The following is a 27,070-nucleotide window of genomic DNA, read 5'->3' as shown; positions in this document are numbered from 1 at the left end:
GGCAAACTAAAGACGGAAGATGAGGGTAGAGAATGAGTTCACAGTCATTCAATAATATCTATCTGGCCATGAGCTGTCATTTCTGATTGCAAGCAAGAGGATTTAGACCCTAATCGTGTGTTGCATGATATTACAATGCTTTGCTTTTTTGGCTTTGGCTTAGTAATGGGAGTGTGTGGAGGGTGTAGTTTAGCTTGTTAGATTATTTCATTTAACAGATATCTTTATAATGTCTACATTGGAAATAGCTGTCAGATATTGGAAATAACTTTTTTAAATTATATGCAATTTAAAAGTTTTATATCATGAAATTTCAATCTGAAATATTTTGGACATCAAAGCAATGTTGATGATGTTTAACATCTCATCCCGTGTTTTATGATTCTGATTCTTCTTCTTTGAGTCAGAAAAGGATACTCATATGATAGGTAAGATATAGCCTACAAAACTTTGCAGAGAGCCTATCCAACTAACACTAATTGAAAAAATATATAAAATACTGGAACCAAGACCTAAAAAAGAACTGTTGAAGCATAAATAACAAAATTACAGCTAACAAAAATGGAAGCTTAATCAAGTATAAACTAATGTATAGAATATATTATACAAGAGACAAAATACATAAATTCTACAGCACAATGGTAGAGTCATGTCTTAAGTGTAAAACAAACAATGACTCAATAATTCATGCCTTCTGGGAGTGTTATAAAGTCCAACAGTTATGGGCGGAGTAAGAAAGTTGTAAGAAAGTAAGAAAGTTTCAGAGGTTTTACAATGTAAGTTTGGAGCGGGAGAAGACGAGGATGTCATCGAGGTAGACGAAGACGAACCGGTTCAACATGTCGCGGAGAACATCAATAACCAGAGCCTGGAGCACAGTATGGCCGAATGGCATGACCAGATACTTGTAGTGACCGCCGGCCGTGTTGAAGGCAGTCTTCCACTCGTCCCCTTCCCGTATCTGCACCAGGTGGTAGGCATTCCGTAGGGCCAGCATGGAGAACACGGTGGCCCCCTGGAGCGGGTCGAAGGCCGAGGAGATGAGTGGTAGCGAGTAGCGGTTCTTCACCATGATGTCGTTGAGACCCCGGTAGTCGATGCACGGGCACATGGTTTTGTCCTCCTTCTCTACAAAGAAGAACCCTGCGCCGGCGGAGGAGACAGAAGGACGGATGAACCCTGCAGCTATGGAGTCCTCAATGTAGGTCTCCATAGCCTTGGTCTCCAGACCCGCAGAGAGTACAGTCGTCCCCGGGGCAGAGTGGTGCATGGGAGAAGGTCAATCCCGCAGTCATATGGTCAGTGCTGCGGAAGCGAAGTGGCCCAGGCCTTACTGAACACCTCCTAGGTTCTGGAATGGGGAATGGCGGAGAGATCCGGGGCAACTTCCGAGCCCCCAGGAAGATGTCATGGGGTAGGCTGCACTGACTTCGGGAACTGGGGATAGCAGAACGGGCTAGGAGAATCCCAATACCACAGGAATCTGAGGAGACTCAATGAGCAGGAACTGCATCGTCTCGCTGTGGTTCCCTGACACAAGTAGGTTGATGGGGGTGGTATTGTGGGTGACCGGGCCTATAGAGCGCCCGTCCAGTGCTCTAATATCCATGGGAATGGAGAGGGGCTGTGGGGATATCCAGAGTTGATGAATACCCAGGGAGATTTCGACTGGTTTCCCCACAGCAACATGGCATGAAAAGGGATGGGAGTATTTGGAGAGGAAACGTTCTCCATATGGCCCACCAGAGTACTCGCTCCTACCGGTGAGCCTGGTCTTTTAGTGGACAGGTGGGGACGAAATGACTAAAATCTCCTCTCCTTCCTACAGTGGTTCTTCCTGTAAAAGTTACATCATACTGCAGCACACATTGCTGGCTGCTGCAGAATCTAGGGCACTTTGTTTAATTGTCAACCATTGTTGCTATTAATTCTAGTTTGAGCTAGTTTGACCACCAGAGGACATCTTTGAGAAGCATTTAAAAGTCTTCAATATTGGCTGTATTGGAGAATTGCAAACCTTTTTTTGTAAGAACATAGTATAGGGGATTGAGAGATTGCCAAGACTGAGAGAATGCCAAGAGTGTGCAAAGCTTTCATCAAGGCAAAGGGGTGGCTACTTCGAAGAATATAAAATATAAAAAATATTTAGATTTCTTTAAAACTTTTTTTGGTTACTACATGATTCCATGTGTTATTTCATAGGTGTGATGTCTTCACTATTATTCTACAATGTAGAAAATAGTAAAAAATAAAGAAAAACCCATCAATGAGTAGGTGTGTCCAAACTTTTGATTTGAACTGTATGTCTGAGTTGGTGTTTTTTGTCTTTTTTTATGTTGAAGGTTGGGCATTAAGTCCCAGCCAAGGTAATGTCTAGTTTAGTGGATATATATCTGTGAAATGTTAAGTTGTCTATTGTCTTTTGTCTATGTCTATTGTCTAAAATCTGAAATAAAATCGTACAAAAAATATCAGAGATAAAGCAGTGTACTTTAGGCTACTTATGTACCATATTTTCTTATGTATTATGTATTTTCAGTGTCAGCAGTACAAATATGTAAATGCTGTAGCCTAGGCCTACACACGGGGTGCATATTAATAGCCTTCAGTAAATTAAACAGCTTCCTCAAACTCCCTCTTGTTACTTCATTTGCATGTATCTACAAAAAGCAGAGCAAGCGAAAGAATGCCTATTCTACTGAAAATTGTATTGCCCTTGTCCTTCCATGACCATGCTGGCGTGGAAAAGGTTAAGGAGACAAGAGGAGACCACGTAATTTACTGAGTGCTAAGGAAAAATGGTATCATGGAGCAATCGTTGAATGGGAAGAGGATTATGTAACATATTCCCCATCCTGCCGGTCTCCACCCTCAGATTTTTACATTGGTTGCATGCCTAGCTGTCTTAAAATATTCATGGCTGAAAAATTGCTCGAGTATAAACGAATCCAGAAGCTTTGAGACTATAGAATGGTATTTTAATGTAAATGATTTGTTCAAGACATCCAACAGTGAGGCCTATTTTAGCCTACTAGCTAACAATCGATAATTGCATGGAAACGACTGATCAATATGTTATCCTAATTATCGACGTAGCCTAATATGAACACAAATTGGGTATTTCTGTAAAAAGACAGAATTAAGCCGACATATGATCAGGGAGGGGTAAACTGCATACAGAATAGACTTCAATGTCCCATTCTGGCAGCTGCTCTATTACATGTTATACGAGATGTACTAAAACAGAGTCTTCTATACAAATGCACATTATTAAAATGGTCTATCGGCATGCACATTGACATTTTATGCGACCATATTCTGGCGTGGCCATAGTGTGAAAACCATAATAAATAAAGAAATAATAAATAAACCTACCTCAAGAAGGCAAACGCAGTATCAGTGCAAAACCTTGAATAGTGAATCATTTGGATTATTCATTAATACATCAAATATAAATAACATTGTTTGAACAATAAAATGTCTAAAGTATGATTATTCTTGTGCGGGTTTTTTTCAAGACGTGATTTTTATCAAGACGCAATCGGTAGTCAAAGAGCCACGAGCCTTTGACAAGCAGATGTTCTAACCAATCAGCAGTCAGATATGGTGTATTGTTCCTGTCTTTTCATTCGATTCTCACCAATAGCGTAGGTCTTATTTGACTGATTGCACACTGTAAGGGAATGAAATGCAGTGTGTGCTCTAAAAAATGAAGAATCACCCATTCACCATAAATTATGTATTTGTTTTACTGATTTGAAAGTCTATTGGAGAGCTGTGTGTGTGTGTGTGTGTGTGTGTGTGTGTGTGTGTGTGTGTGTGTGTGTGTGTGTGTGTGTGTGTGTGTGTGTGTGTGTGTGTGTGTGTGTGTGTGTGTGTGTGTGTGTGTGTGTGTGTGTGTGTGTGTGTGTGCGTGCGTGCGTGCGTGCGTGCGTGCGTGCGTGCGCACGCGCATAGGACTATATTTATTGGTACAATTACTTTGCTATTTCCTTTTAGCAAAGCAAGATCACTATCAGCTGTTAGCAGCTGTTTGGTTCCCCTCCTAAAACAATAATAGGCTTTGGCATTGACACTTTGTTATTGGTATTTATTACAGTGTCATTTCATTCTAATCCATTCATGATGTGACTTTAAATTTAGGTGTCTACCAGAGTGCTAAACCCATAGGCCCACAGTAGCTTTGCAATGGAAACTTAAAACTCAGAAGTTAGCCCACATGTGAAATGACGAACTCAGCACAAGTTTGGCTCTTGATGAGAGACCTATTGTTCGTTTATCACCAATATGGTTCACAGTAAATTGAAACTAATTTGTATATCAAGTCAAGCAAATTTTTGAATCGCTCATTAGTCCAGTCACTGTATAAAGGCTCACATTTTCCCTCCTCCCACGTTGTGGGTACCATTGACAATGTGTCTTTGTATGAAACACTGTGGATGCGTCTGTGAAAGGCTTGCATTGTATATACTCAGTCAGACCCAGCCCAGACCTTCAAAACAATTTGCAGAGGTGTCTCAGCTGTCTCCCCTTCTGTGAAGGCTGACAATACCACCTGCTGAGACCTCTTTATGCGGATGGTATTGTACAATACAAAAACGTTATTGTACAATTACATAAAGTGCACACAGATGTGCACAGCCTACTATCATATGGTGGATATCTTTCTCAGACTTAACAGGTGTCTCTAAAACAATATAGGCAAGAGCCCGACCAGAAATTTCACACAAGATTAACACATTCTGTTTGCAATTTCAACATGTTTCATGCTTGGTATTGTGACTTGGTAACCTGTTTCCAATACATTTCAAATGTATTTAGGAACAAAAAATGCACTCCAAACTAACTTTTCAGGTGTTTGTTTAAGCAAAGATAGGGTAGAAAGCGTATTTAGTGTGTTAAAAAATCTATTTGTGTTCCAATTGTGTAATTATTGTATTTCCACACATTTGTATCATGTACATTTCCCGTCGGAGGGGACCCTTGTTGATGAATGGTACAGTACCTCATCCTCGTTGCTTTTTTTATTACTCTAGAAATGTATGGCTTATTTTAGAACTTGCTCAAAGTGCAGGTCTCATACTTGTTGAAGTACAGATGAGATGGGGGAAATATTCCAATGTCTTTTGTTGCTTGGAAGGACTTATACAGTAATATATGTTGTTTATCACATCTGCCGATACCTCCTTAATATAACATTAACGATTAGCATGACAAATGATTGTGAACATAGCTTATATAGAGGTACTATAGAGGTGAGGTAGGGTAAGTATAAAGGGACCAGAACATGATGTCCAAGAATTTAGGCTGACCACAGAGACTTCTCTAAATAAAATTTATTCAGCCTCCTAAGGTTGAAGAGGCACTGTTCGTCACCATGCTGGCATTGCGGAGGGACCATCTGTGGCCATACAATCAGTAGGCTACATACCAGCACTCTGTAACCGTAGGCACCAATTCAACCAAATGTTAGGCCTGAACAGCAAACCTCCCAGTTCCAATAGAATATGGCATTTGAACACTTGATCAGTGAAACAATTCAACAAACACATTATGTTCATTTCATTGTTTATAATGATAAAACAATATTAATCATATGCCCAAAAGACACTGTCTATACACTGCCAAAATGTGTGAAAGATAAATCTTAATTTCATCTTCCAACTACTGTTGCTCTACATTATAGCTTTGCGCTATTACCACTCGGTGTCAGTAGAGTCAAAGGAATGATTTGCCTTTTTTTACTGTAGCAGTTCGTTATATTTACCAGTACCACTATCAACAAATAACAAACAAACAAACAAATATCTGAATCTTTACATTTAAAATTTTAGGTCAACAAAATATTCAAAAGCAATAGCAGTGGTTTTTTACAGTGGATAATAGACTTGTCTGAAGGTAACCCATACAAACGAATAAAAGTATGGAGGTTGTTTTATGCCAACAAAAATAAGGGATTAAATGTGTTAATACATATATATATTTCCTGAGCTTTCTTATATCTCCTAGATATAGAACAGACACTTAATAACCTTATTCCTTATGATTCAATTTTGAATCATTTTTTAATGCCATTTATGAATGTGTTATTCAATGCGTTTCTATGGGCTATATAGTAGTAAAGGACAAATTAAATATCATTAAATCAAAATCAAATAGGCTAAATAATCCATGGTATGACCATCTTTAAAAAATAAAATCATATGTTAGCCCCCCCACACACACAACGGCTAAGACCTTTAGAGGTTTTAAAGAACAATTGCAACTTTATTAAGATCAGATAAACGCAGTTTTACAAGGTATAAGGATTTACTTATATTATGCAATTCACAATGATAAGGACCTATGCGTAACAGTGGCATGCTTCCTTATAGGTAAAAACGCTGCTTATTTCAAAGGTCATAAACTGCAATACACAAATCTACCGGAGGTGGGGGAAGAAATACTTACACATCCACAACAAAAGCAACAATGGACAGCCTAACTAATCCAAACAAGGTGAATAAAACTATAACAATGACAAATATAATACTGTCATTGAACAGAACAAAAAGATATCTTTGCACAAGTTTTTTTTTTATTATTACAAAAGAAAATCAGTTCTCCCCCTCTGGTTTTGTTTCCTTTGCCTTTCGTACCTCCTCAAGCTTCTTATCCTAGAATGAATAAAAACATGAAAATCACATAAGTTATCCTGATTAGTTAAGTATAACTTTGAACAGTGTACATGGAATTTCAACCAACATCCCATTTCCATAACCTGGGCCTTTCAATTTGAAATTCTCTCTTAAGTTCAGGATTGCAGAAAATTACGTCAAGATGACTGAGAAAAATGGCAGGCCAACCTTCTCCTTGAATTTCTCATTGAGTGCTGCCATTCGTGCCGTGCGATTCTCTTTGTTGGCTTCCATTTTCTGATTGAGCTTCTCCTCTGCCGTCTTGCTGAAGTTGTTGTTCTCTTCCATGGCTTTCTTCAGAACTTCCTTCTCGTGCTCTCTCTTCTCAGCTAAGTGCTTCAGCACCTCTGCCTCATGACTCTGATCAAATTAGAAAATCAAAGTCACACAGTAAGTTAGTGGTAGGCTAGTGGGACCAAACCTGTGCTAGAAAATAATAAAATATAAATTAACTAAACCTGTAACGTGGATGCGGCTCCATTTCCTGATACTTATTTGTGTATATCTGACTAGGTACCTTGCGTCTCTCCTCTGCAGCCTCCAGTTTCTTCTGAATCTCCTCCAGGGACATCTCCTTCTTCTCCTTCGGGGGAGGTAGGGGGATTTCACCCTTGGCATCGGGGGCCAAGATTACCTCAAATGCTTGACCTGAAGCACGCTTGTCCAACTCCTTGACCAGGATCTCTGTGAAAATAGTGAATCCATCAATGTTGATACAAGTATGTATCAAACTGATAATAACAGAGTTATTAATAACATAACACCTAAACAATACAATAGTGTAGCTGATTGCATAAAAGTGACTCCAAAATGTACCATTAATTTCTATTGGGCACTAAACAAACAAAAAAGTGTGTAACTGTCCCAATATTGTTGGAGCTCATTGTAATAGTGTAATAAAGGCCTGTCATGTTAACACTTACCTCCAGAGGATGCCATTTCAGCAGAGTACTGAGGGTTGCTATGCCTGGGAGGAAAAATACAGACAAAGCCATAGGTTTAATGACAGAAAGACAATACATCAAAGATGCATCCATGCGCTAATCAGGAATGAACAGAAACACAGATTGAAAAAAGCAATGACAACTATTGATTCAGAAGGTGGAGAGCCATTGATATGTGCCAAGTAATAATTCAATTGAGGTTATTGCTGTCCATAAAATGACTGTTGGAGATGGATCACTTGTATTAATGTTAGACATGTAGCATGAATGTACGTGATACAGCAAATGATTGAGAATAGGTTTCAAAGTAGCCTTACTGCACCTTTTCAAAACATGAGCTGGCAAATGTTAAAAATAGTTTATTTCAATGGAGACAAAAAGGGCGTGGAAATGAAGTCCTTCCCATCCTTGTTAATCAGGAACAAATACCAGAGCATAAATGAAGCTTACTAAAATATAATTTCTTCTACCTTGCCATTGGCATGGCAATATCATGTCAGCAGGTAACGTTTTCTTGCTCAACATTGGATTTGACTATTGCACGAAGACAATAAAGCACCATTGTGAATACAGGTCAGAGAACAATATGAATTTAGCTAGGTGTAGTCTGAATTGACAGTCAGATTGAAGAGCATTCAAATTCAATCATTGCAATTATTGAGTTAAAGCCAATTCCTAGCTAAAGGTCGAGGCGTGCCTACGCTTAAGACCAGCTTCAAAACAAGAAACCAACACTAGTAAAGGCTGAATACAAACGACCAACAGTAATCGCAACCTATTCATGTCGATGACAGCACGACAGATTTCAATTTCATAAAAACTCAAAACAAATACTACACAATTAGGAATCATTACAGTATCAAAGATTATACAATATCACACATTAACGTGACATAGCCAGACAAATGCCACCGACACTGATATCCATCTCAACCCACCTTCAAATGCACGAATAGCAAACTGGTGCTGAGGAGACAATGGACTCGGCTGCACTGTCAGCTCAGCAGGGGCAGACACTGGCTAACAACCTGAATAAATTAGCTAGCTACTGTAGCTAGCTATCTTAACAGTTGGCGGACTGAAGCACCTCTTCACATGTAAGTTAAAGCACAGCAATGTGTCCTTAGTGGGGTCGAAAGTCAATGTTTAATCGTCGACTGACGACAAAGGAATTGGGAAAAAGCGCAGACCGAGGCAGTGTGATCACACCCACCTAGTCTCCACCAGTCATGCGCTGGGTAGCAAAACCCGCCCAAATGTTTACGTTTAAGATAAATACAATAATGTATTGTATAATACATTTTTTTTGTGTAACGTGGAACTTTAGAAAATTTTTGACCAAAAATAAAACCGAGCAGTGTGCTAAAGTTAGCTTAGGGCTTGTTAGCTAGCTATAGTAGCTGTTCAGGGTAGCTAGCTTACATTATATGATTCTCAATTACCATACATTTGTAATGACAACTAAGTTACTTACACCAAAAATTACAAACATCACTGACAGCGTAATGACTGCCATCAATATATCTCCAATGATTACCGTTGAAAGCGTCATTTTACCTACCTTCAAATGCTTACAAAGTGGTGTGGTCGCGCCTTCTTCACTGCCTGCCTCAGCACAAAAAGCGCAACAAATAGGAACGAAGCACAAAAGTCAACTCGTCACATCTCGTTCTCTACTCCCATTGGTCCTAATCGTCCAATCAATAATGTCGATTTAGGGTGCATTCGTAAATTAATGTTGTCCATCTACGCCGATGTCAAAACTCTCTCGTTTGAGTGTGCCAGAGAGCAGAATAACTGATGAATTTACGAACGCGCAACACCGTTGAATATGACAGGTGTCAATAAAGGTTTGCAAACATTTTTAAATCAAATGTTGCTAGCAGCACAGATAGTCACTAACGCTATTGATAGCATGAAAACAGCCTAACTAGCTCTGATAGGGCGATTACAATGATCAGTGAGGTGTTCTCATTTGTGTCTAGAAATGGCTAGCAAACTAGTCAACTTTAGCCAGAAAGCTTGGGCGCTTGACTGCCGTTGTGAGGTCAGAACGCTCAGATCAACCCTACTTCTTGGCCAGGGCGTCCAGTGTGCGCTCTGAGAGCGAAACGCTGTGCATTTACGAACGGATAATGTAACGAGGTTCTCAGCTGGAATGAAAACAAAAGCATGAGACAGGGTTCCCAAGATGTATACAGTAGCCTCAACATCAACATAAATAGTTACGCTATCGAGCTTTCTAAACCTATCACTCATTCTTCTAAACCCACTGGCGCAACATCGCGAGGACTTTCGGGTCTGCGAGACAGACCAAGCGAGGTCTGGCGAGGGTTCCGGTGTTGTGCAGTTAAACTCCCCGGTGCCAGAATCCCCCCATCGCGTGAACGCGCGCGCACTCAATTCTTCATTGCTGCGACTTGCTTGCTAGTTGTGATTTCTGATCACGTTAGGCTGCGTTTCTTTTAATTTTTTTTATGTCGGTTTGATCGCGGGGGAAGCACTAGTAATGTCTGCAGTTTTCGGTTTGGCTATTTGTTTCAAGTGTATTAGTCTATAAATAAATCTCTTTGCCAAAATTCGTCATCTCTCCCATGTCTTATTCGAAGAGTAGTTGTTCTATGTTTAATATAACACACACACATACATTAATTATTAATTGCTGTTGCCTATCCTGATGTGAAGTTTGTTCTATAGAAAGTATTTAACTTTTATGTGTGCCACAGAAAGTATTTGACTCTAGCCACAAAAGTAAGGACATTAGAAGGGGGGGGGGGGAATCAGCAAGGCTATTTTCTTGCCTGCCAAAATTCCCCAGTTCTATCTTGGGACTGCAAGGCCTGGCACACTTCAGAATCATATTGTTAGCTCATGTTGAGGCTATAAACATTCCTCTGCAATAAACGAGTGGAAAATCTCACTGTAGTATGAAAACAGTCAAACAGTTCAGATTCCTCAGCAGAGAGGTGGTGCAACAAGGAACTATCATCTTAGTCCACTCTTCACCTCTCCTCCTTTTGAGTTATAGATATATGTTCTGCTTCTTCCTCCACACCATCCAGCAACACCCCCAAGATGCTCAGTCAGAGCCTTGTCTGCTCCAGATTTGACTACTTCAACTCACACCCTGCTGGAATCCCTGCACTCTCAGATTCCCCTCCACTGATTTGCACCCTGGATGGGCCGCCTATTGCAGCTCACATTATGTTCAGGATTCTAATTCTAGTCTACAGGACCAGAACATGACCAGCTCCTTAATACCTCTCGGCCTAGATAAAGTGCTGTACTGTTGATCTTTCTCTGTGATCTACAATTGTGTCATTCTTGAAGTTGTCTTCTCTTTAAGGATTCAGTGGACAATCACCAAGACTTCGCTGTGTACTGTTGCCTAATTGGTTGAATGAGTTGAGCTGCAGGCTTCATAACTGCAAAGTCCCTTGTTGTTTGTAAATGGTGATTCAATAACCACCTATTCAAAAACACTTTGATACTGATTTACTTTTGTACTAAGAATACACTTCTACCTGTTGCTCTATGTTTATAATAAAAACATGTTTGTTGTGCTTTTACCCAAGCAGTGAACAGGTTAGGTAGCAGTTTTCTACTCATCATATTGCATATAATATACTGTATAAGTTACATTTTAGAATATGGTAGATTCCATCATGTAATATGACATCTAACATAACATATATTCATGGTTTCAGCATATACTGTACAAATTGATAACTTCGAATCGCTAAAGGTACATTGATTCTCCCCTGATCCTCTTTATTCTCCCCTGTCCTTATTTCTAAATTTAGTTAACCTCAAATGATACAACAGGTTTGGTTTGTCTTTTTAATCATAAGATATGGTATTGTCTTGCCTCACAGATATCATGATATACAATAAACACAGAATGAACTGATTTATTTTCCATCACTGTGGCTTGTCCAAAATCCAACGTACACCTCATACACATACAGACACACTCGTATGACTATAGTTCTTCTGACTATAAGATGATATGGCTACACTGCTATGAACAACACACTGTATATTATCAGCATCACAGTTGTGGATTATAAAGATTGTAATGATAAGTTTGTATTTACATACGTCACCAAAAAAATATATAAACGTGGTTGTCTTTCTGTGCGTTGCTAAAGCCTCTTTTTTTGTGAAAGAGTGCTTCATTTTAGTGTTAATGGCTTTTATACTGAAGAGTACTTTATTTATTTTTTTCAGTGTCACAGCATATCATGGGAGACGTCAGGCCTACCTACCCTACGCGATACAACTCATTTGCATTTGACCTATCAGTAAAGCAACAACAAGTGCTTAATTGAAGTGCTTATCCAAAGTACACAATTTGCATAAATGTCATAACATTGCAGATTATTAGAACACAGGTGATTGATTTAATTTCGAAACATATGTTTTCAGAAGAATGGATCCTGCAACCTATAATAACTGTGTCAATTACAAAAGCAATGGTGGCTATCCCGTGGGCTTGACCAAGGATGAAAAAAAACTTTTTCGGAAAAAGGCCATTAATTTTGTTGTAGAAGGTGTGGCGAGACTTACAAGTACACTTTATCTGTTGATTATTCCGTTATTAATTGGTCTAAAACTATCAAACCATTATATTATCTACCTCCATGACTATAATATTTATTATATCATCTTATAGCATTTCGAAACCGTTATGACACCAGGCCAAGTTTAGTTGTTTGCGAGACAAAGTCTCGTCGTTTACACCCTATGCCTTCAATCTTCCTCAGAGATCAGCCTTTTTGTAGCAATATCTTGTGTCAGTTTGATGTTGTTGTGTTAATTTGTAGTTTACAAAACGTTTTTTTGATATCAAGGTAAGATCTACTAGTGTTAAACTATGATAATTTAATTTAACATTGGGATTAATAATGCATCGTTTGCATATGACAAAATAGCTTACTATCAAATCCAATCGCCTGAGTGATTTATCTAAATGTCATAGTTTCATAGATGATCCTTTTATCAAAATATAGTAGTATGGCTCAGGTTTTCAGACGGTGGATGATAACTTGGCCATTTTGTCTTATAATCAACAGTAGAGGTTTGAAGTAAGTAGGCCAACTTGTTGAATTTTGCAGTCTTACTATATCAAACTTTGAATACATTTAATGAGTGGAAGAAATAGAATTTTACTCAATTGTTCCAAGTATTCTTAATGAATACTTTTATTATGTTTAATAACGTATCCACTGAATACTTTTGTCTTTACCTCATAGCTGGTGAGTTATACTACAGCAGGTACAAAGTGCCTTACTGACAAAGGTAGTATGTGGTGCTGAGGAGGCCAAAAACATCTTTGTTGAGTTCCATGCTAGCAGCATTGGGGATCATTGTGGACAAAAAAAACAAGAGATGCAATCTCAAAAATATTTTATTGGCCAGGGATATCCGCTGACATAGACAATGGCTAATTATAAATCTAACGTGTTCTTATCTAAATTAAACTGGCTATTATATTCTGATACTTCTTGTGAAAAAATATGCAGATGCTTCTGTGTTTTTTTAATAGTTGGTAATTGCTCTTGAGAACTATTGAAACACTTTTGATAACTATAGATCTATCAGTCCTAATATTTTAGGTGTCACAATATAAGTGTCACAATGTGTACCTTGCCAGGCCAGCATGACATCTATAAAACAGAGGTGGAGTACACTCCAATAGTGGAATGTGGCTTTACAATTACATTTCTGCATTAACAAAATGTAATATATTTATTTTGAGAATATAGTCATAATGTTAACATTTTACATTTAGTGTACATTTGTTACTATGTTATTACATATCTTTAGCCTGCCTGTCAAAGCAGCATAGCAGTTACACAGGCACAGCTATGTAATTGCAGTGTAGTAGTATAAGTCATAGGTGGATACACGGTATAGGACTGAACAGAATCTGATTGGTGCCATTGGGAACTGTTGTGCCTCGCATTTATTCAAATTGTAGATGGATAGTTTTCCAGGTGAGACTGTTTGGACCTGGGGGCTAGCAATCATGTGTACTTTCTTGAGTAATAGACACAAATGCTGTGAAGGTGTCAGGTTTCACAATAGAACTGTGGGGATTGTGTGTGTGTGGAGACCTCTCCTCCTGTCACTCTTCTGATTTATTGCCCTGGTTGCCTGGAGAGAGCCACTAAAGCCATTTGTTTTTCTGTGTTTAAGTTTGTGCATGTCTTAGTGAGTGTGATGTAGGTGACCCTAACCTAACAGATAGGTTAACTACATAGCAATTCTATCTGCAATGTTGTTACTACATGTGTTGCTATATACTTACAGCAGAGCTAATACACACTTAATGTAAAGTGTGTTCAATGTTTTCTCAAGGTCACGCAGCCATTTGAACTACTTGGGATGGACCTTATTGGCAAACTGACACAAACAGACAGCGGACACCAGTATATCTGTGTTATGATTATCCACCTCCACAGCCACCACACCAGCAGGTGCAGTCTCCACAGCCACTACACCAGCGGCCTCCACCTCCACAACCACCACGCCAGCAGGTGAGGCCTTCACAGTCGCCACACCAGCGGCAGCAGCAGCTACTGATATAAACAAATGTATGTATGCAATCTTGTCAGGTTGATCCATTGATATATCTCAATTCATTTACAGGTACATTTTTCCAGGTGTTGCAGAGGCTTGGGGAGGTAAAGATGTGCTGTTGTCTCAAATCGGGCCATATAAAATCTTTTATCAGAATCTCCAGAGAACTGGTCCAAATATGGAGCTGAAAAGTGAGGTAAGACTGTGTTGCACATACAGTATATGTAAATACTGTATGTGTGTGATTAATCTGTGTATTTATAAGGAAAACCTAAATGGTTGTTTTTTCCATGTAACAGATTTACCTTCATTGTATTTATTTTTTTCTGTCAGACCATCAATGCCTACATGTTTCATCTGGTGCAGAATTTGAATAGGCAGTCAACCGAGCAAGCTTTCTACATTGACACATTTGAAATGACTGGCATTTGGGGGAGCAAGAAATCAAAACTTAAGGTTGGTTGGATTACTCTCATAATATTATAATATCTATATTATTAAGATTGATCCAATGATGTACAAGTACATTATTGGCATCTTCAATGAATACAACCACTGGACTGTGACGTAAGACCTGCTAAGGCAGTACTAAGAACTAAGAAATACATACATAATACAGTATATACATGTGAACACATACACGTGTGTAAAATGTGTGTGTGCCATATGTGTGTATTTATGTGAATGTAATATGTGTGAATGTAATATGTGTGTATGTATGTGTAATGTGTGTGTCTGTCTGTCTAAACTTGAAAGGTTATGCTGCCATCCCAGAAGATGGCTTTGTTCCTCGACCCAATGGGGGAACGTGCCAGAAAGATAAAAAGATGCCAGGGGGTGTCAAGGTAAAAACTGCTTTTAATATAAAAAAATTACAATGGAATTAATAAAGTCTTTGAAATGCTATACTGTTATTAATCTCTATATTGTAATCAATAAAGTGTTTCAAAATGATGTATTTTATTAACATACAGTATATCACAAAAGTGAGTACACCCCTCACATTTTTGTAAATATTTGAGTATATCACCGGGGAGGGAAAATGGCTAATTGGGCCCAATTTGGACATTTTCACTTAGGGGTGTACTCACTTTTGTTGCCAGCGGTTTAGACATTAATGGCTGTGTGTTGAGTTATTTTGAGGGGACAGCAAAATGTACACTGTTATACAAGCTGCACACTCACTACTTTACATTGTAACAAAGTGTCATTTCTTCAGTGTTGTCACATGAAAAGATATACTCAAATATTTACAAAAATGTGAGGGGTGTACTATAATATAATAATCATTTCTATGGATCTTTCAAGGTTATCTTTGATACAACATCTGACTAGATGGTCACTAAAACACATGCATTTAAATAATTATGTTACAAGAAACCTAAACTATTCCCTTGTTCCCTGTTCCCTGTTTGCTCAGAATAATACATGTAAAGATGTATAGACTACTTGACATTATGTTTTGCTAGATGAAATGAGCCAACTGTGCCACTTCTGTGGGGAGGTGGACAATAATGAGGAAGACACTAACTGGGTAATTGCTTGCTCACTTCTAAAGGCACATTTTTATGAGTACGAATTTGTATAAGCAGTAATATTTCAAGAGGTAGTATCATCCGCTTGGTCTGATAATGAAATAATTGTAATTCAAGAAAATGTGTTGAAAGTTTTAAATATATCAACATTTTTCATCATAAGTTTCAGATTGGTTGTGACCGCTGCCCACAATGGTTCCACCAGTTCTGTATGAAAACCATTCCATCATTGGAGGATTATGTCTGCGCTGCCTGTCAGGACTAGGTTAGGCTTGAGTTCCAGGTGACGGTATCACCTGGAAAACTTTTTGAAGATCTCCTCCCAGGTCCAGGAATCTGGAGATCGCTGCTGCTGCAGCTGCCCGTTACCACGCTGCTTGGTCCTTTGGTGGTGGGTGATTCTGTAACGTTCGTCGTCTTCCTCTGATGAGGAGTAAGAGAAGTCGGACCAATTTGCAGCGTGGTAAGTGTCCATTTTAATAAGACAAACTGAACACTACAAAAATACAAAATAACAAAGTGAAACAAAGTGAAACAAACCCGTGTGGTAACAAACACTAACACGGAAAATAATCACCCACAACTCAAAAGTGAAACCAGGCTACCTAAATATGGTTCTCAATCAGGGACAATGATAAACAGCTGCCTCTGATTGAGAACCATACCAGGCCAAACACAGAAATCCCAAAACATAGAAAAAGGAACATAGACAACCCACCCAACTCACCATACTAAAACAAAGACATAATAAAAGAACTAAGGTCAGAACGTGACAATACCTGCATCTCCTCCTCTTGCAAATAATGGGGATGTTGGCCGTGTCAGGTGTTTGGAGAATGTCCTGTGCTTCCTGCTTGTTGAAGAAAAAATAATCTAATCCGAGGTGAGTGAATGCAGTCCTGATATCCAGAAGGTCTTTTAAGATATGGTTGCAGAAACATTATGTACAAAATAAGTTAAAAATAACACGAAAAAACCCCACATAATAGCACAATTGGTTGGGCGCCCTTAAAACTGCTTCCATTTCTTCCAGCGCCATTTTACTCAACAAACAAACAGAACAAACCAACCTTTTGAAACAGTATAGGCTAAGGCATGGACATAATTAACCACTGCCCTGCCTCCAACCAGATTGCATCTGTTCCTTCAAAACATGGGGTTCCCTTAAGGTACATTTGTCGAGGCAACATGCAACTGACAAGTCAGTAAGGAGAGGTCTTTTCTTTTAAATGTGAAATGTGCAGAGCTTGCAGTTTTTCAATAGAAAAATATGTTTTTTCAACACTTTGGAAATTAAAGAAACACAAAACTGTCCTCTGCGTGTTTGACATGTGCGGATTTAGAACAAATGTATATGGTACCTTTGCATCTCATAGGAGTCGAAAACACAATCCGCATTCTCTGGGCAACTTTAGAACTGGAGTCGTACAAAAACATATTGACCATTCAAATACACAAGTCCATGAAGAGGAGGAAACTTTAGAAGAACCAGAATTACAAAATGACATTGAGCAAAAAATTGGTCACCTTTTTCTCCAATTGGAAAGTATTTACTACATGTCAAACAAGTGTATCAATGAGGTAGTAGAGGAACTGTAGTTCATATCGTGCTCTGTGTCAGGTCCAGTCATGAAATACATTGTTAATTCCTGTTTAAGGAAACATGGCTTTGTTATTGACAATTACATAATCTCAGATTTGGTTCAAGATGTCTGTGAGACAAATCCCATGAGCACAGTTTTAGGGATGGATGGACTTCTCACCACATCTTACAAGAGGAATCATTTTTTTAAGAAAAACGTTTTTTGTGGTGGAGCCAGTAAAATATATACTTGATGCAAAGAAAGGAAGAAGCTTTCAGTATGTTCCTATTCTGCAGTCACTGTTAAAAGTATTGAGCAACAAGGATATTCAGGGGAAAGCTTTAAAAAGTAGGCCTACGAGTTTTTCTCGATTACGAGTCTTTTTATGATGGCACACATTTCAAAGAAAATGACTGTTTATCAGGAGATTAATGAACCCTATCTTTACTTCTCTATGTTAATGACTTTGAAGTGTGCAATCCCCTTGGAACATCCTGCCAAACGCACAAAATCACATGAGTCTATTAGGTGTTGGCAAATGTCCCATTACAGTTTAGGTCTACACTCAAGTCTATTTACATAGCTGTTCTCTGCAAGGCTGTTGATTTAAAACATATGGATATGGGAGGTGATCTTGCACAATTGGAGGAGGAAGGACTCTTTATTCCTGTGCTGGAATAGATACTGAGGGGCACTGTTTTTATGTGTGGCGGCAGATAATCTTGGAGCCCACTCTATTGGTGGATTTGTAAAAAGTTTTAGTGCAACACATGTCTGCAGGTTCTGTTTGGCAGAGCTATCTGAGATCCAGGTAAAAGAAGTGAGAACTGGGACATTCCAACACAGAACAAAGCAGGAACTCTGAACAATTCTGAACAAATACAGACAGTTTTAGAAAATCCCACCTTAATAGATTGCTATGGTGTGAAAAAGCAGTGTGCTCTGACTGAAAAACGTAAACATTTTTACGTGCTGTCTGGCTATCCACCAGATGGGCTGCATGGCTTTTTGAGGGAATCCTGCCTCTGGAACTGGCATTGTGCTTAAAGGTTTTAACCAATAATAAATATTTTACTCTGTTGGAACTCAACAATCTTGTCACACAGTTCCCATATTAGTGGAGTGATAAAACTGACTGCCCACAATCAATTCCTCTTGACTTGATGAATCCAAGGAAAAGAAGATTGGAGGAAATGCTCATGAAAGCTGCTGCCTACTGCGTCTGCTTCCATTCATTATAGGAACTAAAATACCTGTAGGTGAACCATCATGGGAAATTCTTATGGGCCTCAAAGATATTGTTGAACTTGTGGTTTTGCCAATTCACACAGAAGAATCAATTTGGTACCTTGACTGCAAGATAGATATCCGAGCACAGGCATAGATTCTTAGAGGTTTAGGATAGTCTTATCTCGAAACATCCTTTCATTGAACACTACCCGCAGCTGATGAAGGCATTTGGACCCCTTATAGCTTTTTGGACTATGCGCTTTGAAGCTAAACACAGCTTTTTTTAAGCGGATTGTTCAACAGACCAACAGCTTTCGAAACATTTTGCTGTCTCTTTTGCAGTGAAGCGTCAACTAATGCTTGCCTACCATCTGTATGGCACCAATCTTGTCAAGCCTGTCCTATCTGCCACAAAGCTGTCCACTGTTGCTTTGAAAGTGTTAAAGGATGACATAAAGGAAGTGGTACAATTTTATTTTCTAGATGAGACTTTTGTTCAGATGGCAAACACACTTTCCTGCAATGGTTCCAACTACTCGGTTGGAATGATCCTAACCTATGGAGCCACTGAAGATCTACCAGACTTTGTTGATATACTTCTAAAGATCGCTGTTCATGGTTGTCTTGTCTTTACTCTCATTAACTGAAGACTGATAGTTTTTATCAAAGATTCTCTGTAATTAGTTATTACGCGATTAGACTGATTAATCATGTAACCGTAATTACTAGGAAGTCGGGGCACCAAGGAAAAATATTCAGATTACAAAGTTATCATTTCCTAAAATAACTTTTCTGATATTTTATCTGATCAATTAGTCTTCGAATTAATGAATTATTTACTTTACCTCACGTGTACCTCACGTCTCATTCCAAACGTCGTAAATTGTTGGTTATCTGCACAAACCCAGTCTTCACTATGAGTCATCCGTACATCAATTGTCTTAAATAATTTATTTATTACTAACTAAGTAAGTCACAGAAATGCACAAACAAACAAACAAGGTATATGTGGTTACATGAAATGATAGGAGAATGTGCCCTAGTGGGCTAAACCGGCATGGCGGCTTGTTAGACAAAAGGGGAAGTGGGGGTCGACTAAGAAGTCATACAAAGTGATAATTATAACAATTGAAATGCTAATCCTTTACACATGAACGCTCACTCATTCGGGAACAATTGCAATCAATATATATATTTACGCTCAGTATGTCGTCTTGATCGCTGGTGAAAAGTTTGTTTCTTTTGTAGAATTGTCCGTCTCTCTCCCTCTCTCTCTCGATTGTGGTTAGAGGGGATAGTTCAGAGTGACATTCGTTATAGAATGGATGTTTCGGCGGTTGTCATTCTTCGCGTTCAATGATACCGAATTCAGACTAGTAATTACTAGTAATTATTATCAAAGACTTGTTCTTATTCTGTCGGTATCGATAGTCTAAGAGTTTAACCACATGGTATGGTTAAAAGATTCAGCAATGGTCTACAACCTTTGTCCCTACTAATGGAGAAAACATGGTCGGCAACCTTTAGCCATCTCGTAATTGAGGTAAGCTCGGTCTGCTGATCGAAAACCCGAGTGGGTTTTTTATTCGGAATGGCAGAAAAGGGCTGTCCCAGAATGTCTGACCCTAACTGGGCTCAGGGGCGGTCCTCTGATTTAGTTCAAATCCAATTCCCTTTTTGAGTTGTCCTTCATTAAACAGTCCAAATTCACATTGTAACATTGTGTAAACAGTATCATACTCACTCATTCATCTTATACAACAATTAGATGTAAACCTCATATCTGGGGCTTTTATATAAACAGCATTATGGTAATGTGGTCACACCGTCTCCCAATAGCTTCCCCAAGTTGTGACAAACGGACCTTTTCGTAGCTGGATTCTTCACCTATCTTTTATACTTTCTCCGGAACATGGAATTTGTTCGTACCTCAAGTTCTGTGAGGGGAAGGATTTCCTTTGTTCTCCATGAAAATCTACTTTCTCTATACCGTGTGGCCATGTGGCAGGGTCTTCTCAGAAATATACGACCTCTCTGACCACAGCAACCTAGTTGAAGGAGGAAAGGGGGAGGCAGGGAGAGGGGGATGGGGCTTGCTATACCCAAAGAGGCCAAAGTCATGACATGGTGAACTTGCTTTTATTGCCAAGTGTCAGAATGCAAGGTATAATGAGCACCTTAGGGTATTTGAGTTGGAATCCATACAGAAGCTTAAGGTCATTGAGCAAAAGGAATTGGCAGACATCTACCCACTAACAGCATATGCTGTTGGCCAAATACGCATGGAAACCCTGAAGCACCAGATTTGCCTGCAATATTAGGTAACAATCCTTTAAAATGGAATAGTTTTAAATGTGGTGTATTTATACATGGGATTAAAAACAATGCATTGCTCATAGAACTCATGCCGAATTTAGTATGTGATATTGTTAGGCTCTTATTTTTCAGAGTAAATAACTCATGGACACTGGAGAAGCTAAACCAAGTTTAATTCTTCCCAAAGGTTCTGTATTCCGACAGCAAAACATTTCTCACCGTCACAGTTACATACATCCCACTTTAGGACACTCCTCCTTCTCGCAATCCTTACATTTTATGGTTCAACAGAAATAACTCCCTTAAAGGGGAACTGACCCCTCCTCCTGACCTTAACCCCTCCTCCCCTAGTCCACAGATGTCCATCTGTCTCCCCTATCTCAACTGTTGCTCTACTCCCTTCCACCAAACACATTCCAAAGCTATCTGTCTTCCCACAGAGAACCATTCACTTCTGACACACAACCCAGTCTCTTTCACTCTTCCTATTCAAGGCTTCTTCTCTATCATTTATTTAATATCTCAATGTTCAAAGTTTAGCTGATTCCATCAGTATAGAATAGAAATGCTTGGTTTTGCACATTTATTATTATGAGATCTAGTAAGCAGCACTTGATATCGATTTAATGGGATACCCATTTTTGACATCATACCCATTTCATAACTTTTATTCATTTTTTCTTGACAGGATCACTTTCATTACAACAGAGCAGAAATGTCTGCCAGGCTATGGGTCCTATTGAAGGGCCCTGATATCCGTAAGTTAACATTGCCTTCTGGAATCCCTGCTACTGTGGCTGAGCTTGACACAATTGTGCAAGAGGCATTTCAGCTTCAAAAATGATTTGTTCTATAGTACACGGACAGTGAATTTGGAGATCAGTTATTTTCAAGAACTCAATAACAGCTCCACAGGGGCTCCCGTGGATCACATGATACTGTGATATTGTCCTCTCCGGAAAGTACCTCTTCCCAACACTCCAGTCCGTGGCCATCTGAGTTTGAAGTTCCTCACTTTGCTTATGATACAGAGCTCATTCTTGAGGCAGCTAATGAAGCACACATGAAGGATGGAACACTACTCAAAAATCTGTCTGTGAAATCAGACATCCTGAAAAAACTGTCTGAAAGGAACTTCCAGTTTACAGCCTATCCTTCAAGTCTACCAATTTGTCAGGTTGCAGAAGCTTTGGTAAAAAAGTACCCATGTCTTACAACTGTTGCTCTTGAGTCCACCTGTATGCAGAAGCTGGATGAATTTACACCAAAACTATTGGACTTGTTTAAGTCAAAAGGAGGTGTTGTCAAGGTGGACATGCAGAAAATCCTTGAAGTTCTGTACGTGGTATGCACAGTAACACCTTCACAATAGTATATAGGTTATACACCATCCAGGAAAGACGAGACAGTGTGATCCGTGGCTTGATCATATACCTCGGCGAGAGGGTTAAGGACCTTATCACAGAATACAAGGTAAAGGTTTTTATTTTTGTAAACTTATTTATCTATACATGAGGTATCTTCCTTTCTTTCCCTCTCTCTCCTCTCAAGTTGCACAGTTAATCTAGTAGCCTAGTCGATTATTTCTAAACATTTTCACTCTGTCAGTTCTGACGACACCACGATCTAAGAGGACCTCGTTCAGCCTGTGAGGAAAGTGTTCACTGTGAAGGATCTGCACCAGAATATAGAGCATGGGATCTGCATCGAAGGAGCAGAGGTCCTGGCTGGTATTCCCAGTGTTACACAGTCATGTACGTTGGGCCTCATCTATGGCTCATCTATACCCCAAAGAACTGAAATATACCTTTCAGGTGTTCTAAAAAGTATTATTGGAACTTGATGACCTCAGGACCACCCCACAGGTCCAAGCTCTAAAGATGAAGTTACTTGTTTTCAGAGATATCTAAAGACATCTATGAGAACTCTCAAAAATCTCTGGTCTAAACCCTACCCAGTAAGCTGAAAAGCTAGTTGCTAGGTGGTATAGGAGCTACAGATTACATGATGCTCTTTGTCAGGTGAAGTCATAAGAGACATTGTCAATTCCTGTTTAAAAAAACAGCTTTGCTCTAAAACTTACTCCATATGCACTAGTGAATATCTGAGATGATTTGTCAGGTGCAAGCTATCTGGATGTAACTTTACCTAAGGAAGCAAGGTGGAGTTATAACCAGAATGCTTATACCTATAAGGGCACAAGGCGAGACCCAGATGTAGATGGTTAGAGTCCAAGATGTTTATTAACAATCCAAAAGGGGTAGGCAAAAGAATGGTCATGGACAGGCAAAAGGTCTGTCAAAATAATATGTCCATATGGTCTTCACTAGCGCATATGGAGTCAGGTTTAAGGGACAATTTGGCATATATTTTGTAACAACATCTGCAATGTTTGTTTTGAAAACCCATTTTTTGATTAATCTAAATCAGTTTAAATGAGTTTGTGTTTGAGCTAAAGTTCATATTGTGCTTTGTGCCAAGTCTATTAGGACAAATCATTAATTTACGTTTCTGTTAAAATATTGCTTTGTTGTTAAGGGGCACACAGACCACCAGAAAATTATTGCCAAACTTTACAAGATGTGAGGTCAAAGTGCTAATCCAAAACTATCACCTAAACTTTATGCAGTTGTGAAGATCTAAAATTATTTGTAGTCAGGTGCAAGCTATCTGGATATAACTTTGCCTAAGGAGGCAAGGTGTAGAATGCATACAGATGACAAAATACGATTTTGGAGTAGGGTTAATGGAGAAATGTGAGATTGACGCATAAAATGATAACATTTATTTTATTAAAAATAAAGGTGTGGAAGTCTGAAGTTGAACACTGTTGTTTCTTTTTGCATATTCCCTTGTATAGAAATAATAATTAGTTGTAAATTTTCCCAAGTACAGTGGGGAGAACAAGTATTTGATACACTGCCGATTTTGCAGGTTTCCCTACTTACAAAGCATGTAGAGGTCTGTAATTTTTTATCATAGGTACACTTCAACTGTGAGAGACGGAATCTAAAACAAAAATCCAGAAAATCACATTAAGTAATTAATTTTAATTTTATTGCATGACATTGGAGATCCTATAACTATAACGACATAACCTGAGAGGCTGCTCAGCAAGGAAGAAGCCATTGCTCCAAAACCGCCATAAAAAAAGTCAGACTACAGTTTCGACTGCACATGGGTACAAAGATCGTACTTTTTGGAGAAATGTCCTCTGGTCTGATGAAACAAAAGTAGAACTGTTTGGCCATAATAACCATCGTTATGTTTGGAGGAAAAAGGCCAAAGAATACCATCCCAACCGTGAGGCACGGGGTGGCAGCATCATGTTGTGGGGGTGCTTTGCTGCAGGAGGGACTGGTGCACTTCACAAAATAAATGACATCATGAGGAAAGAAAATTATGTCTAAAACATAAAGGAACATCTCAAGACATTGACAATGACCCCAAGCATACTTCCAAAATTGTGGCAAAATGGCTTAAGGACAACAAAGTCAAGGTATTGGAGTGGCCATCACAAAGCCCTGACCTGAAAATTTGTGGGCAGAACTGAAAAAGAGTGTGTGAATAAGGAGGCCTACAAACCTGACTCAGTTACACCAGCTTTATCCGGAGCAATGGGCCAAAATTCACCCAACTTACTGTGGGAAGCTTGTGGAAGGCTACCCAAAATGTTTGACCCAAGTTAAACAATTTAAAGGCCCTCTCTGGGGTAGGCGGGACACTTGCGTCCCACATGGCCAATAGCCAGGAAAAATGCAGAGCGCCAAATTCAAATACATTTCTATAAAAATCAAACTTTCATTAAATTAAAGCCTCCATTTGTGACCCGATTCAGCAAAAGGCGTATGTCACAAATTTATCAAAATGAGTTTTTGGGCAGAAATGCCTTCTCGAACATGTGAACTTTTATGTGCCTTAATATCAAACTTGTATGCCATCTGTAAATACTAATACAATTGTTAAATTACAAGCCTAGTTGGTTTAGCCACAGAAAAAGGGAGCAACTTTCCCGCTAGCCATGATTGGCTGAGATAATGAGTGGGCTGGATATGCTGAGAGAAGAGTTTTGATTGGTCTACCATATAGCACACGTCTGTCTATTGGAGCAGGTTGGTATGTTTAGGTAATCGTGTCGAATGCAGCTTTTTTTATTGCGTGGTAAAACTGTATAAACCTAATGTCAAGTTAAAGTGTACTGTTAGCTAGCTAACGTTATGTGTATGCTCTCCACTTTCTGGAGGACCGAGTTTTGAAATCAGTGGAATTCGAGTATGATAGCTAAGGAGATGGAGAAAACACCAGTCTGGACTACATCATCAAACAAAGGGCAACCATGCATGGTATCAGACAGGAGGCATGTCCAACCATGCTGTATACTGGTAAGATTTTCAGATATTACACGTTTCTAATTTTGACAGAAAGTAGTACTGTTAGATATCTAACGTTAGCTGGCTGGGTCTCTAGCTAACATTATGTGCATGATCTTATTATTCGTATCTCAGACACATTTGCTTCACTAGTTATAGCCATAGAACTTTGTTGGTTAGCTACCTGCAGATTCATGCAGGGTAGGCTTGCTAACTAACGTTACGTCATGCGTTGGGATTCAATGTTTACACTTCCGTTCAAAAGTTTGGGATCACTTAGAAATGTCCTTGTTTTTGAAAGAAAAGCAATTTTTTTGTCTATTAAAATAACATCAAATGGATCAGAAATTTAGTGTAGACATTGTTAATGTTCTAAATTAGTATTGTAGCTGGAAACGGCAGATTTTTATGGAATATCTAGCTAGGCGTACAGAGGCCCATTATCAGCAACCATCACTCCTGTGTTCCAATGGCACAATGTGTTAGCTAATCCATGTTTATCATTTAAAAAAAGATCATTAGAAAACGCTTTTGCAATTATGTTAGCACTGCTGAAAACTGTTGTTCTGATTAAAGAAGCAATAAAACTGGCCTTCTTTAGACTAGTTGAGTATCTGGAGCACCAGCACTTGTGGGTTCGATTACAGGCTCAAAATGGCCAGAAACAAAGAACTTTCTTCTGAAACTCGTCAGTCTATTCTTGTTCTCAAAATGAAGGCTATTCCATGCGAGAAATTGCCAAGAAACTTAAGATCTCGTACAACGCTGTATACTACTCCCTTCACAGAACAGCACAAACTGGCTCTAACCAGAAAAGAAAGGGGAGTGGGAGGCCACGGTGCACAACTGGGCAAAAGGACATTAGATTGTCTAGTTTGAGAAACAGACGTCTCACAAGTCCTCAACTGGCAGCTTCATTAAATAGTACCCGTAAAAAAAAATGTCTCAATGTTAACAGTGAAGAGGCGACGCCGGGATAATGGCCTTCTACAGTGGTTCCTCCTTTAAATGTTGAAAGCTTGCACCTCGGTAAAATGAATCCCTTACCTTTGATGATCTTCATATGGTTGCACTCAGAAGACAATCATTTACTCAATAAATGTTCCTTTTGTTCCAGAAAGTCTCTTTATATCCAAAAACCTCTGTTTTGTTTACGCGTTTTCTTCAGTAATCCACAGGCTCAAACGCAGTCAAAACAGGCAGACAAAAAAAAATCGAAATTTTATCCGTAAAGTTCATAGAAACATGTCAAACGATGTTTATTTTCAATCCTCAGGTTGTTTTTAGCCTAAATGATCTATAATATTTCAAGCGGACAATAACGTTGTCAATATAAAAGGTAAACAAGAAAGGCACTCTTTCGGGATTGCGCATGAAAAAGCTCTGTGACACGTCTGGTCTCTGGGTCCACTCATTCAGACTGGTCTTACTCCCTCATTTATCAGAATACACGCCGGAAATAATTTCTAAAGACTGTTGACATCTAGTGGAAGGCAATTTGAGTCCTAAGTCAATGGATACTGTAATGGCATTGAATAGAAAACTACAAAACCAACAAAAAAAACGACTTCCTGAATGGATTTTTCTCAGGTTTTCGCCTGCCAAATCAGTTCTGTTATACTCACAGACACTATTTTAACAGTGTTGGAAACTTTAGAGTGTTTTCTCTCCATCCATGCATATCATATCGTCTGGGCCCGAGTAGCAGGCCATTTTAATTTGGGCATGCTTTTCATCCAAAATTGTGAATGCTGCCCCCTACCCTAGAGAAGTTAACTTAGTGTATGTAAACTTCTGACCCACTGGAATTGTGAGATAATGAAGTATAAG

The 27,070-nt window shown here is 39.0% G+C and overlaps 1 protein-coding gene across 2 annotated transcripts; it reads right to left on the bottom strand.

The window, feature by feature from the left end:
• Positions 1-6,238: 6,238 nt before the first annotated feature.
• On the bottom strand, positions 6,239-10,169 carry LOC139367605 (stathmin-like). Of its 2 annotated transcripts, none has more exons than XM_071105871.1 (5): positions 9,183-10,169; positions 7,601-7,644; positions 7,195-7,361; positions 6,846-7,037; positions 6,239-6,656 (listed from the first exon to the last, which is right to left on the bottom strand). In XM_071105871.1, exons 2-5 carry the CDS (start codon positions 7,614-7,616, stop codon positions 6,597-6,599), a joined length of 435 nt encoding a protein of 144 aa, XP_070961972.1. In that variant the 5' UTR covers positions 7,617-7,644; positions 9,183-10,169; the 3' UTR covers positions 6,239-6,596. The 2 variants fall into 2 exon arrangements, with proteins under 2 accessions (XP_070961972.1, XP_070961980.1); XM_071105879.1 differs by lacking the exon at positions 9,183-10,169 and adding an exon at positions 8,560-8,852.
• Positions 10,170-27,070: the final 16,901 nt, after the last annotated feature.

This window comes from Oncorhynchus clarkii, chromosome 2 (genome assembly GCF_045791955.1).
Source record: "Oncorhynchus clarkii lewisi isolate Uvic-CL-2024 chromosome 2, UVic_Ocla_1.0, whole genome shotgun sequence".
In the NCBI taxonomy this organism is placed as follows: domain Eukaryota; kingdom Metazoa; phylum Chordata; class Actinopteri; order Salmoniformes; family Salmonidae; genus Oncorhynchus; species Oncorhynchus clarkii.
The sequence above is the reverse complement of the archived record's forward strand: the minus strand, read 5'-3'. Positions and strand labels throughout refer to the sequence as shown.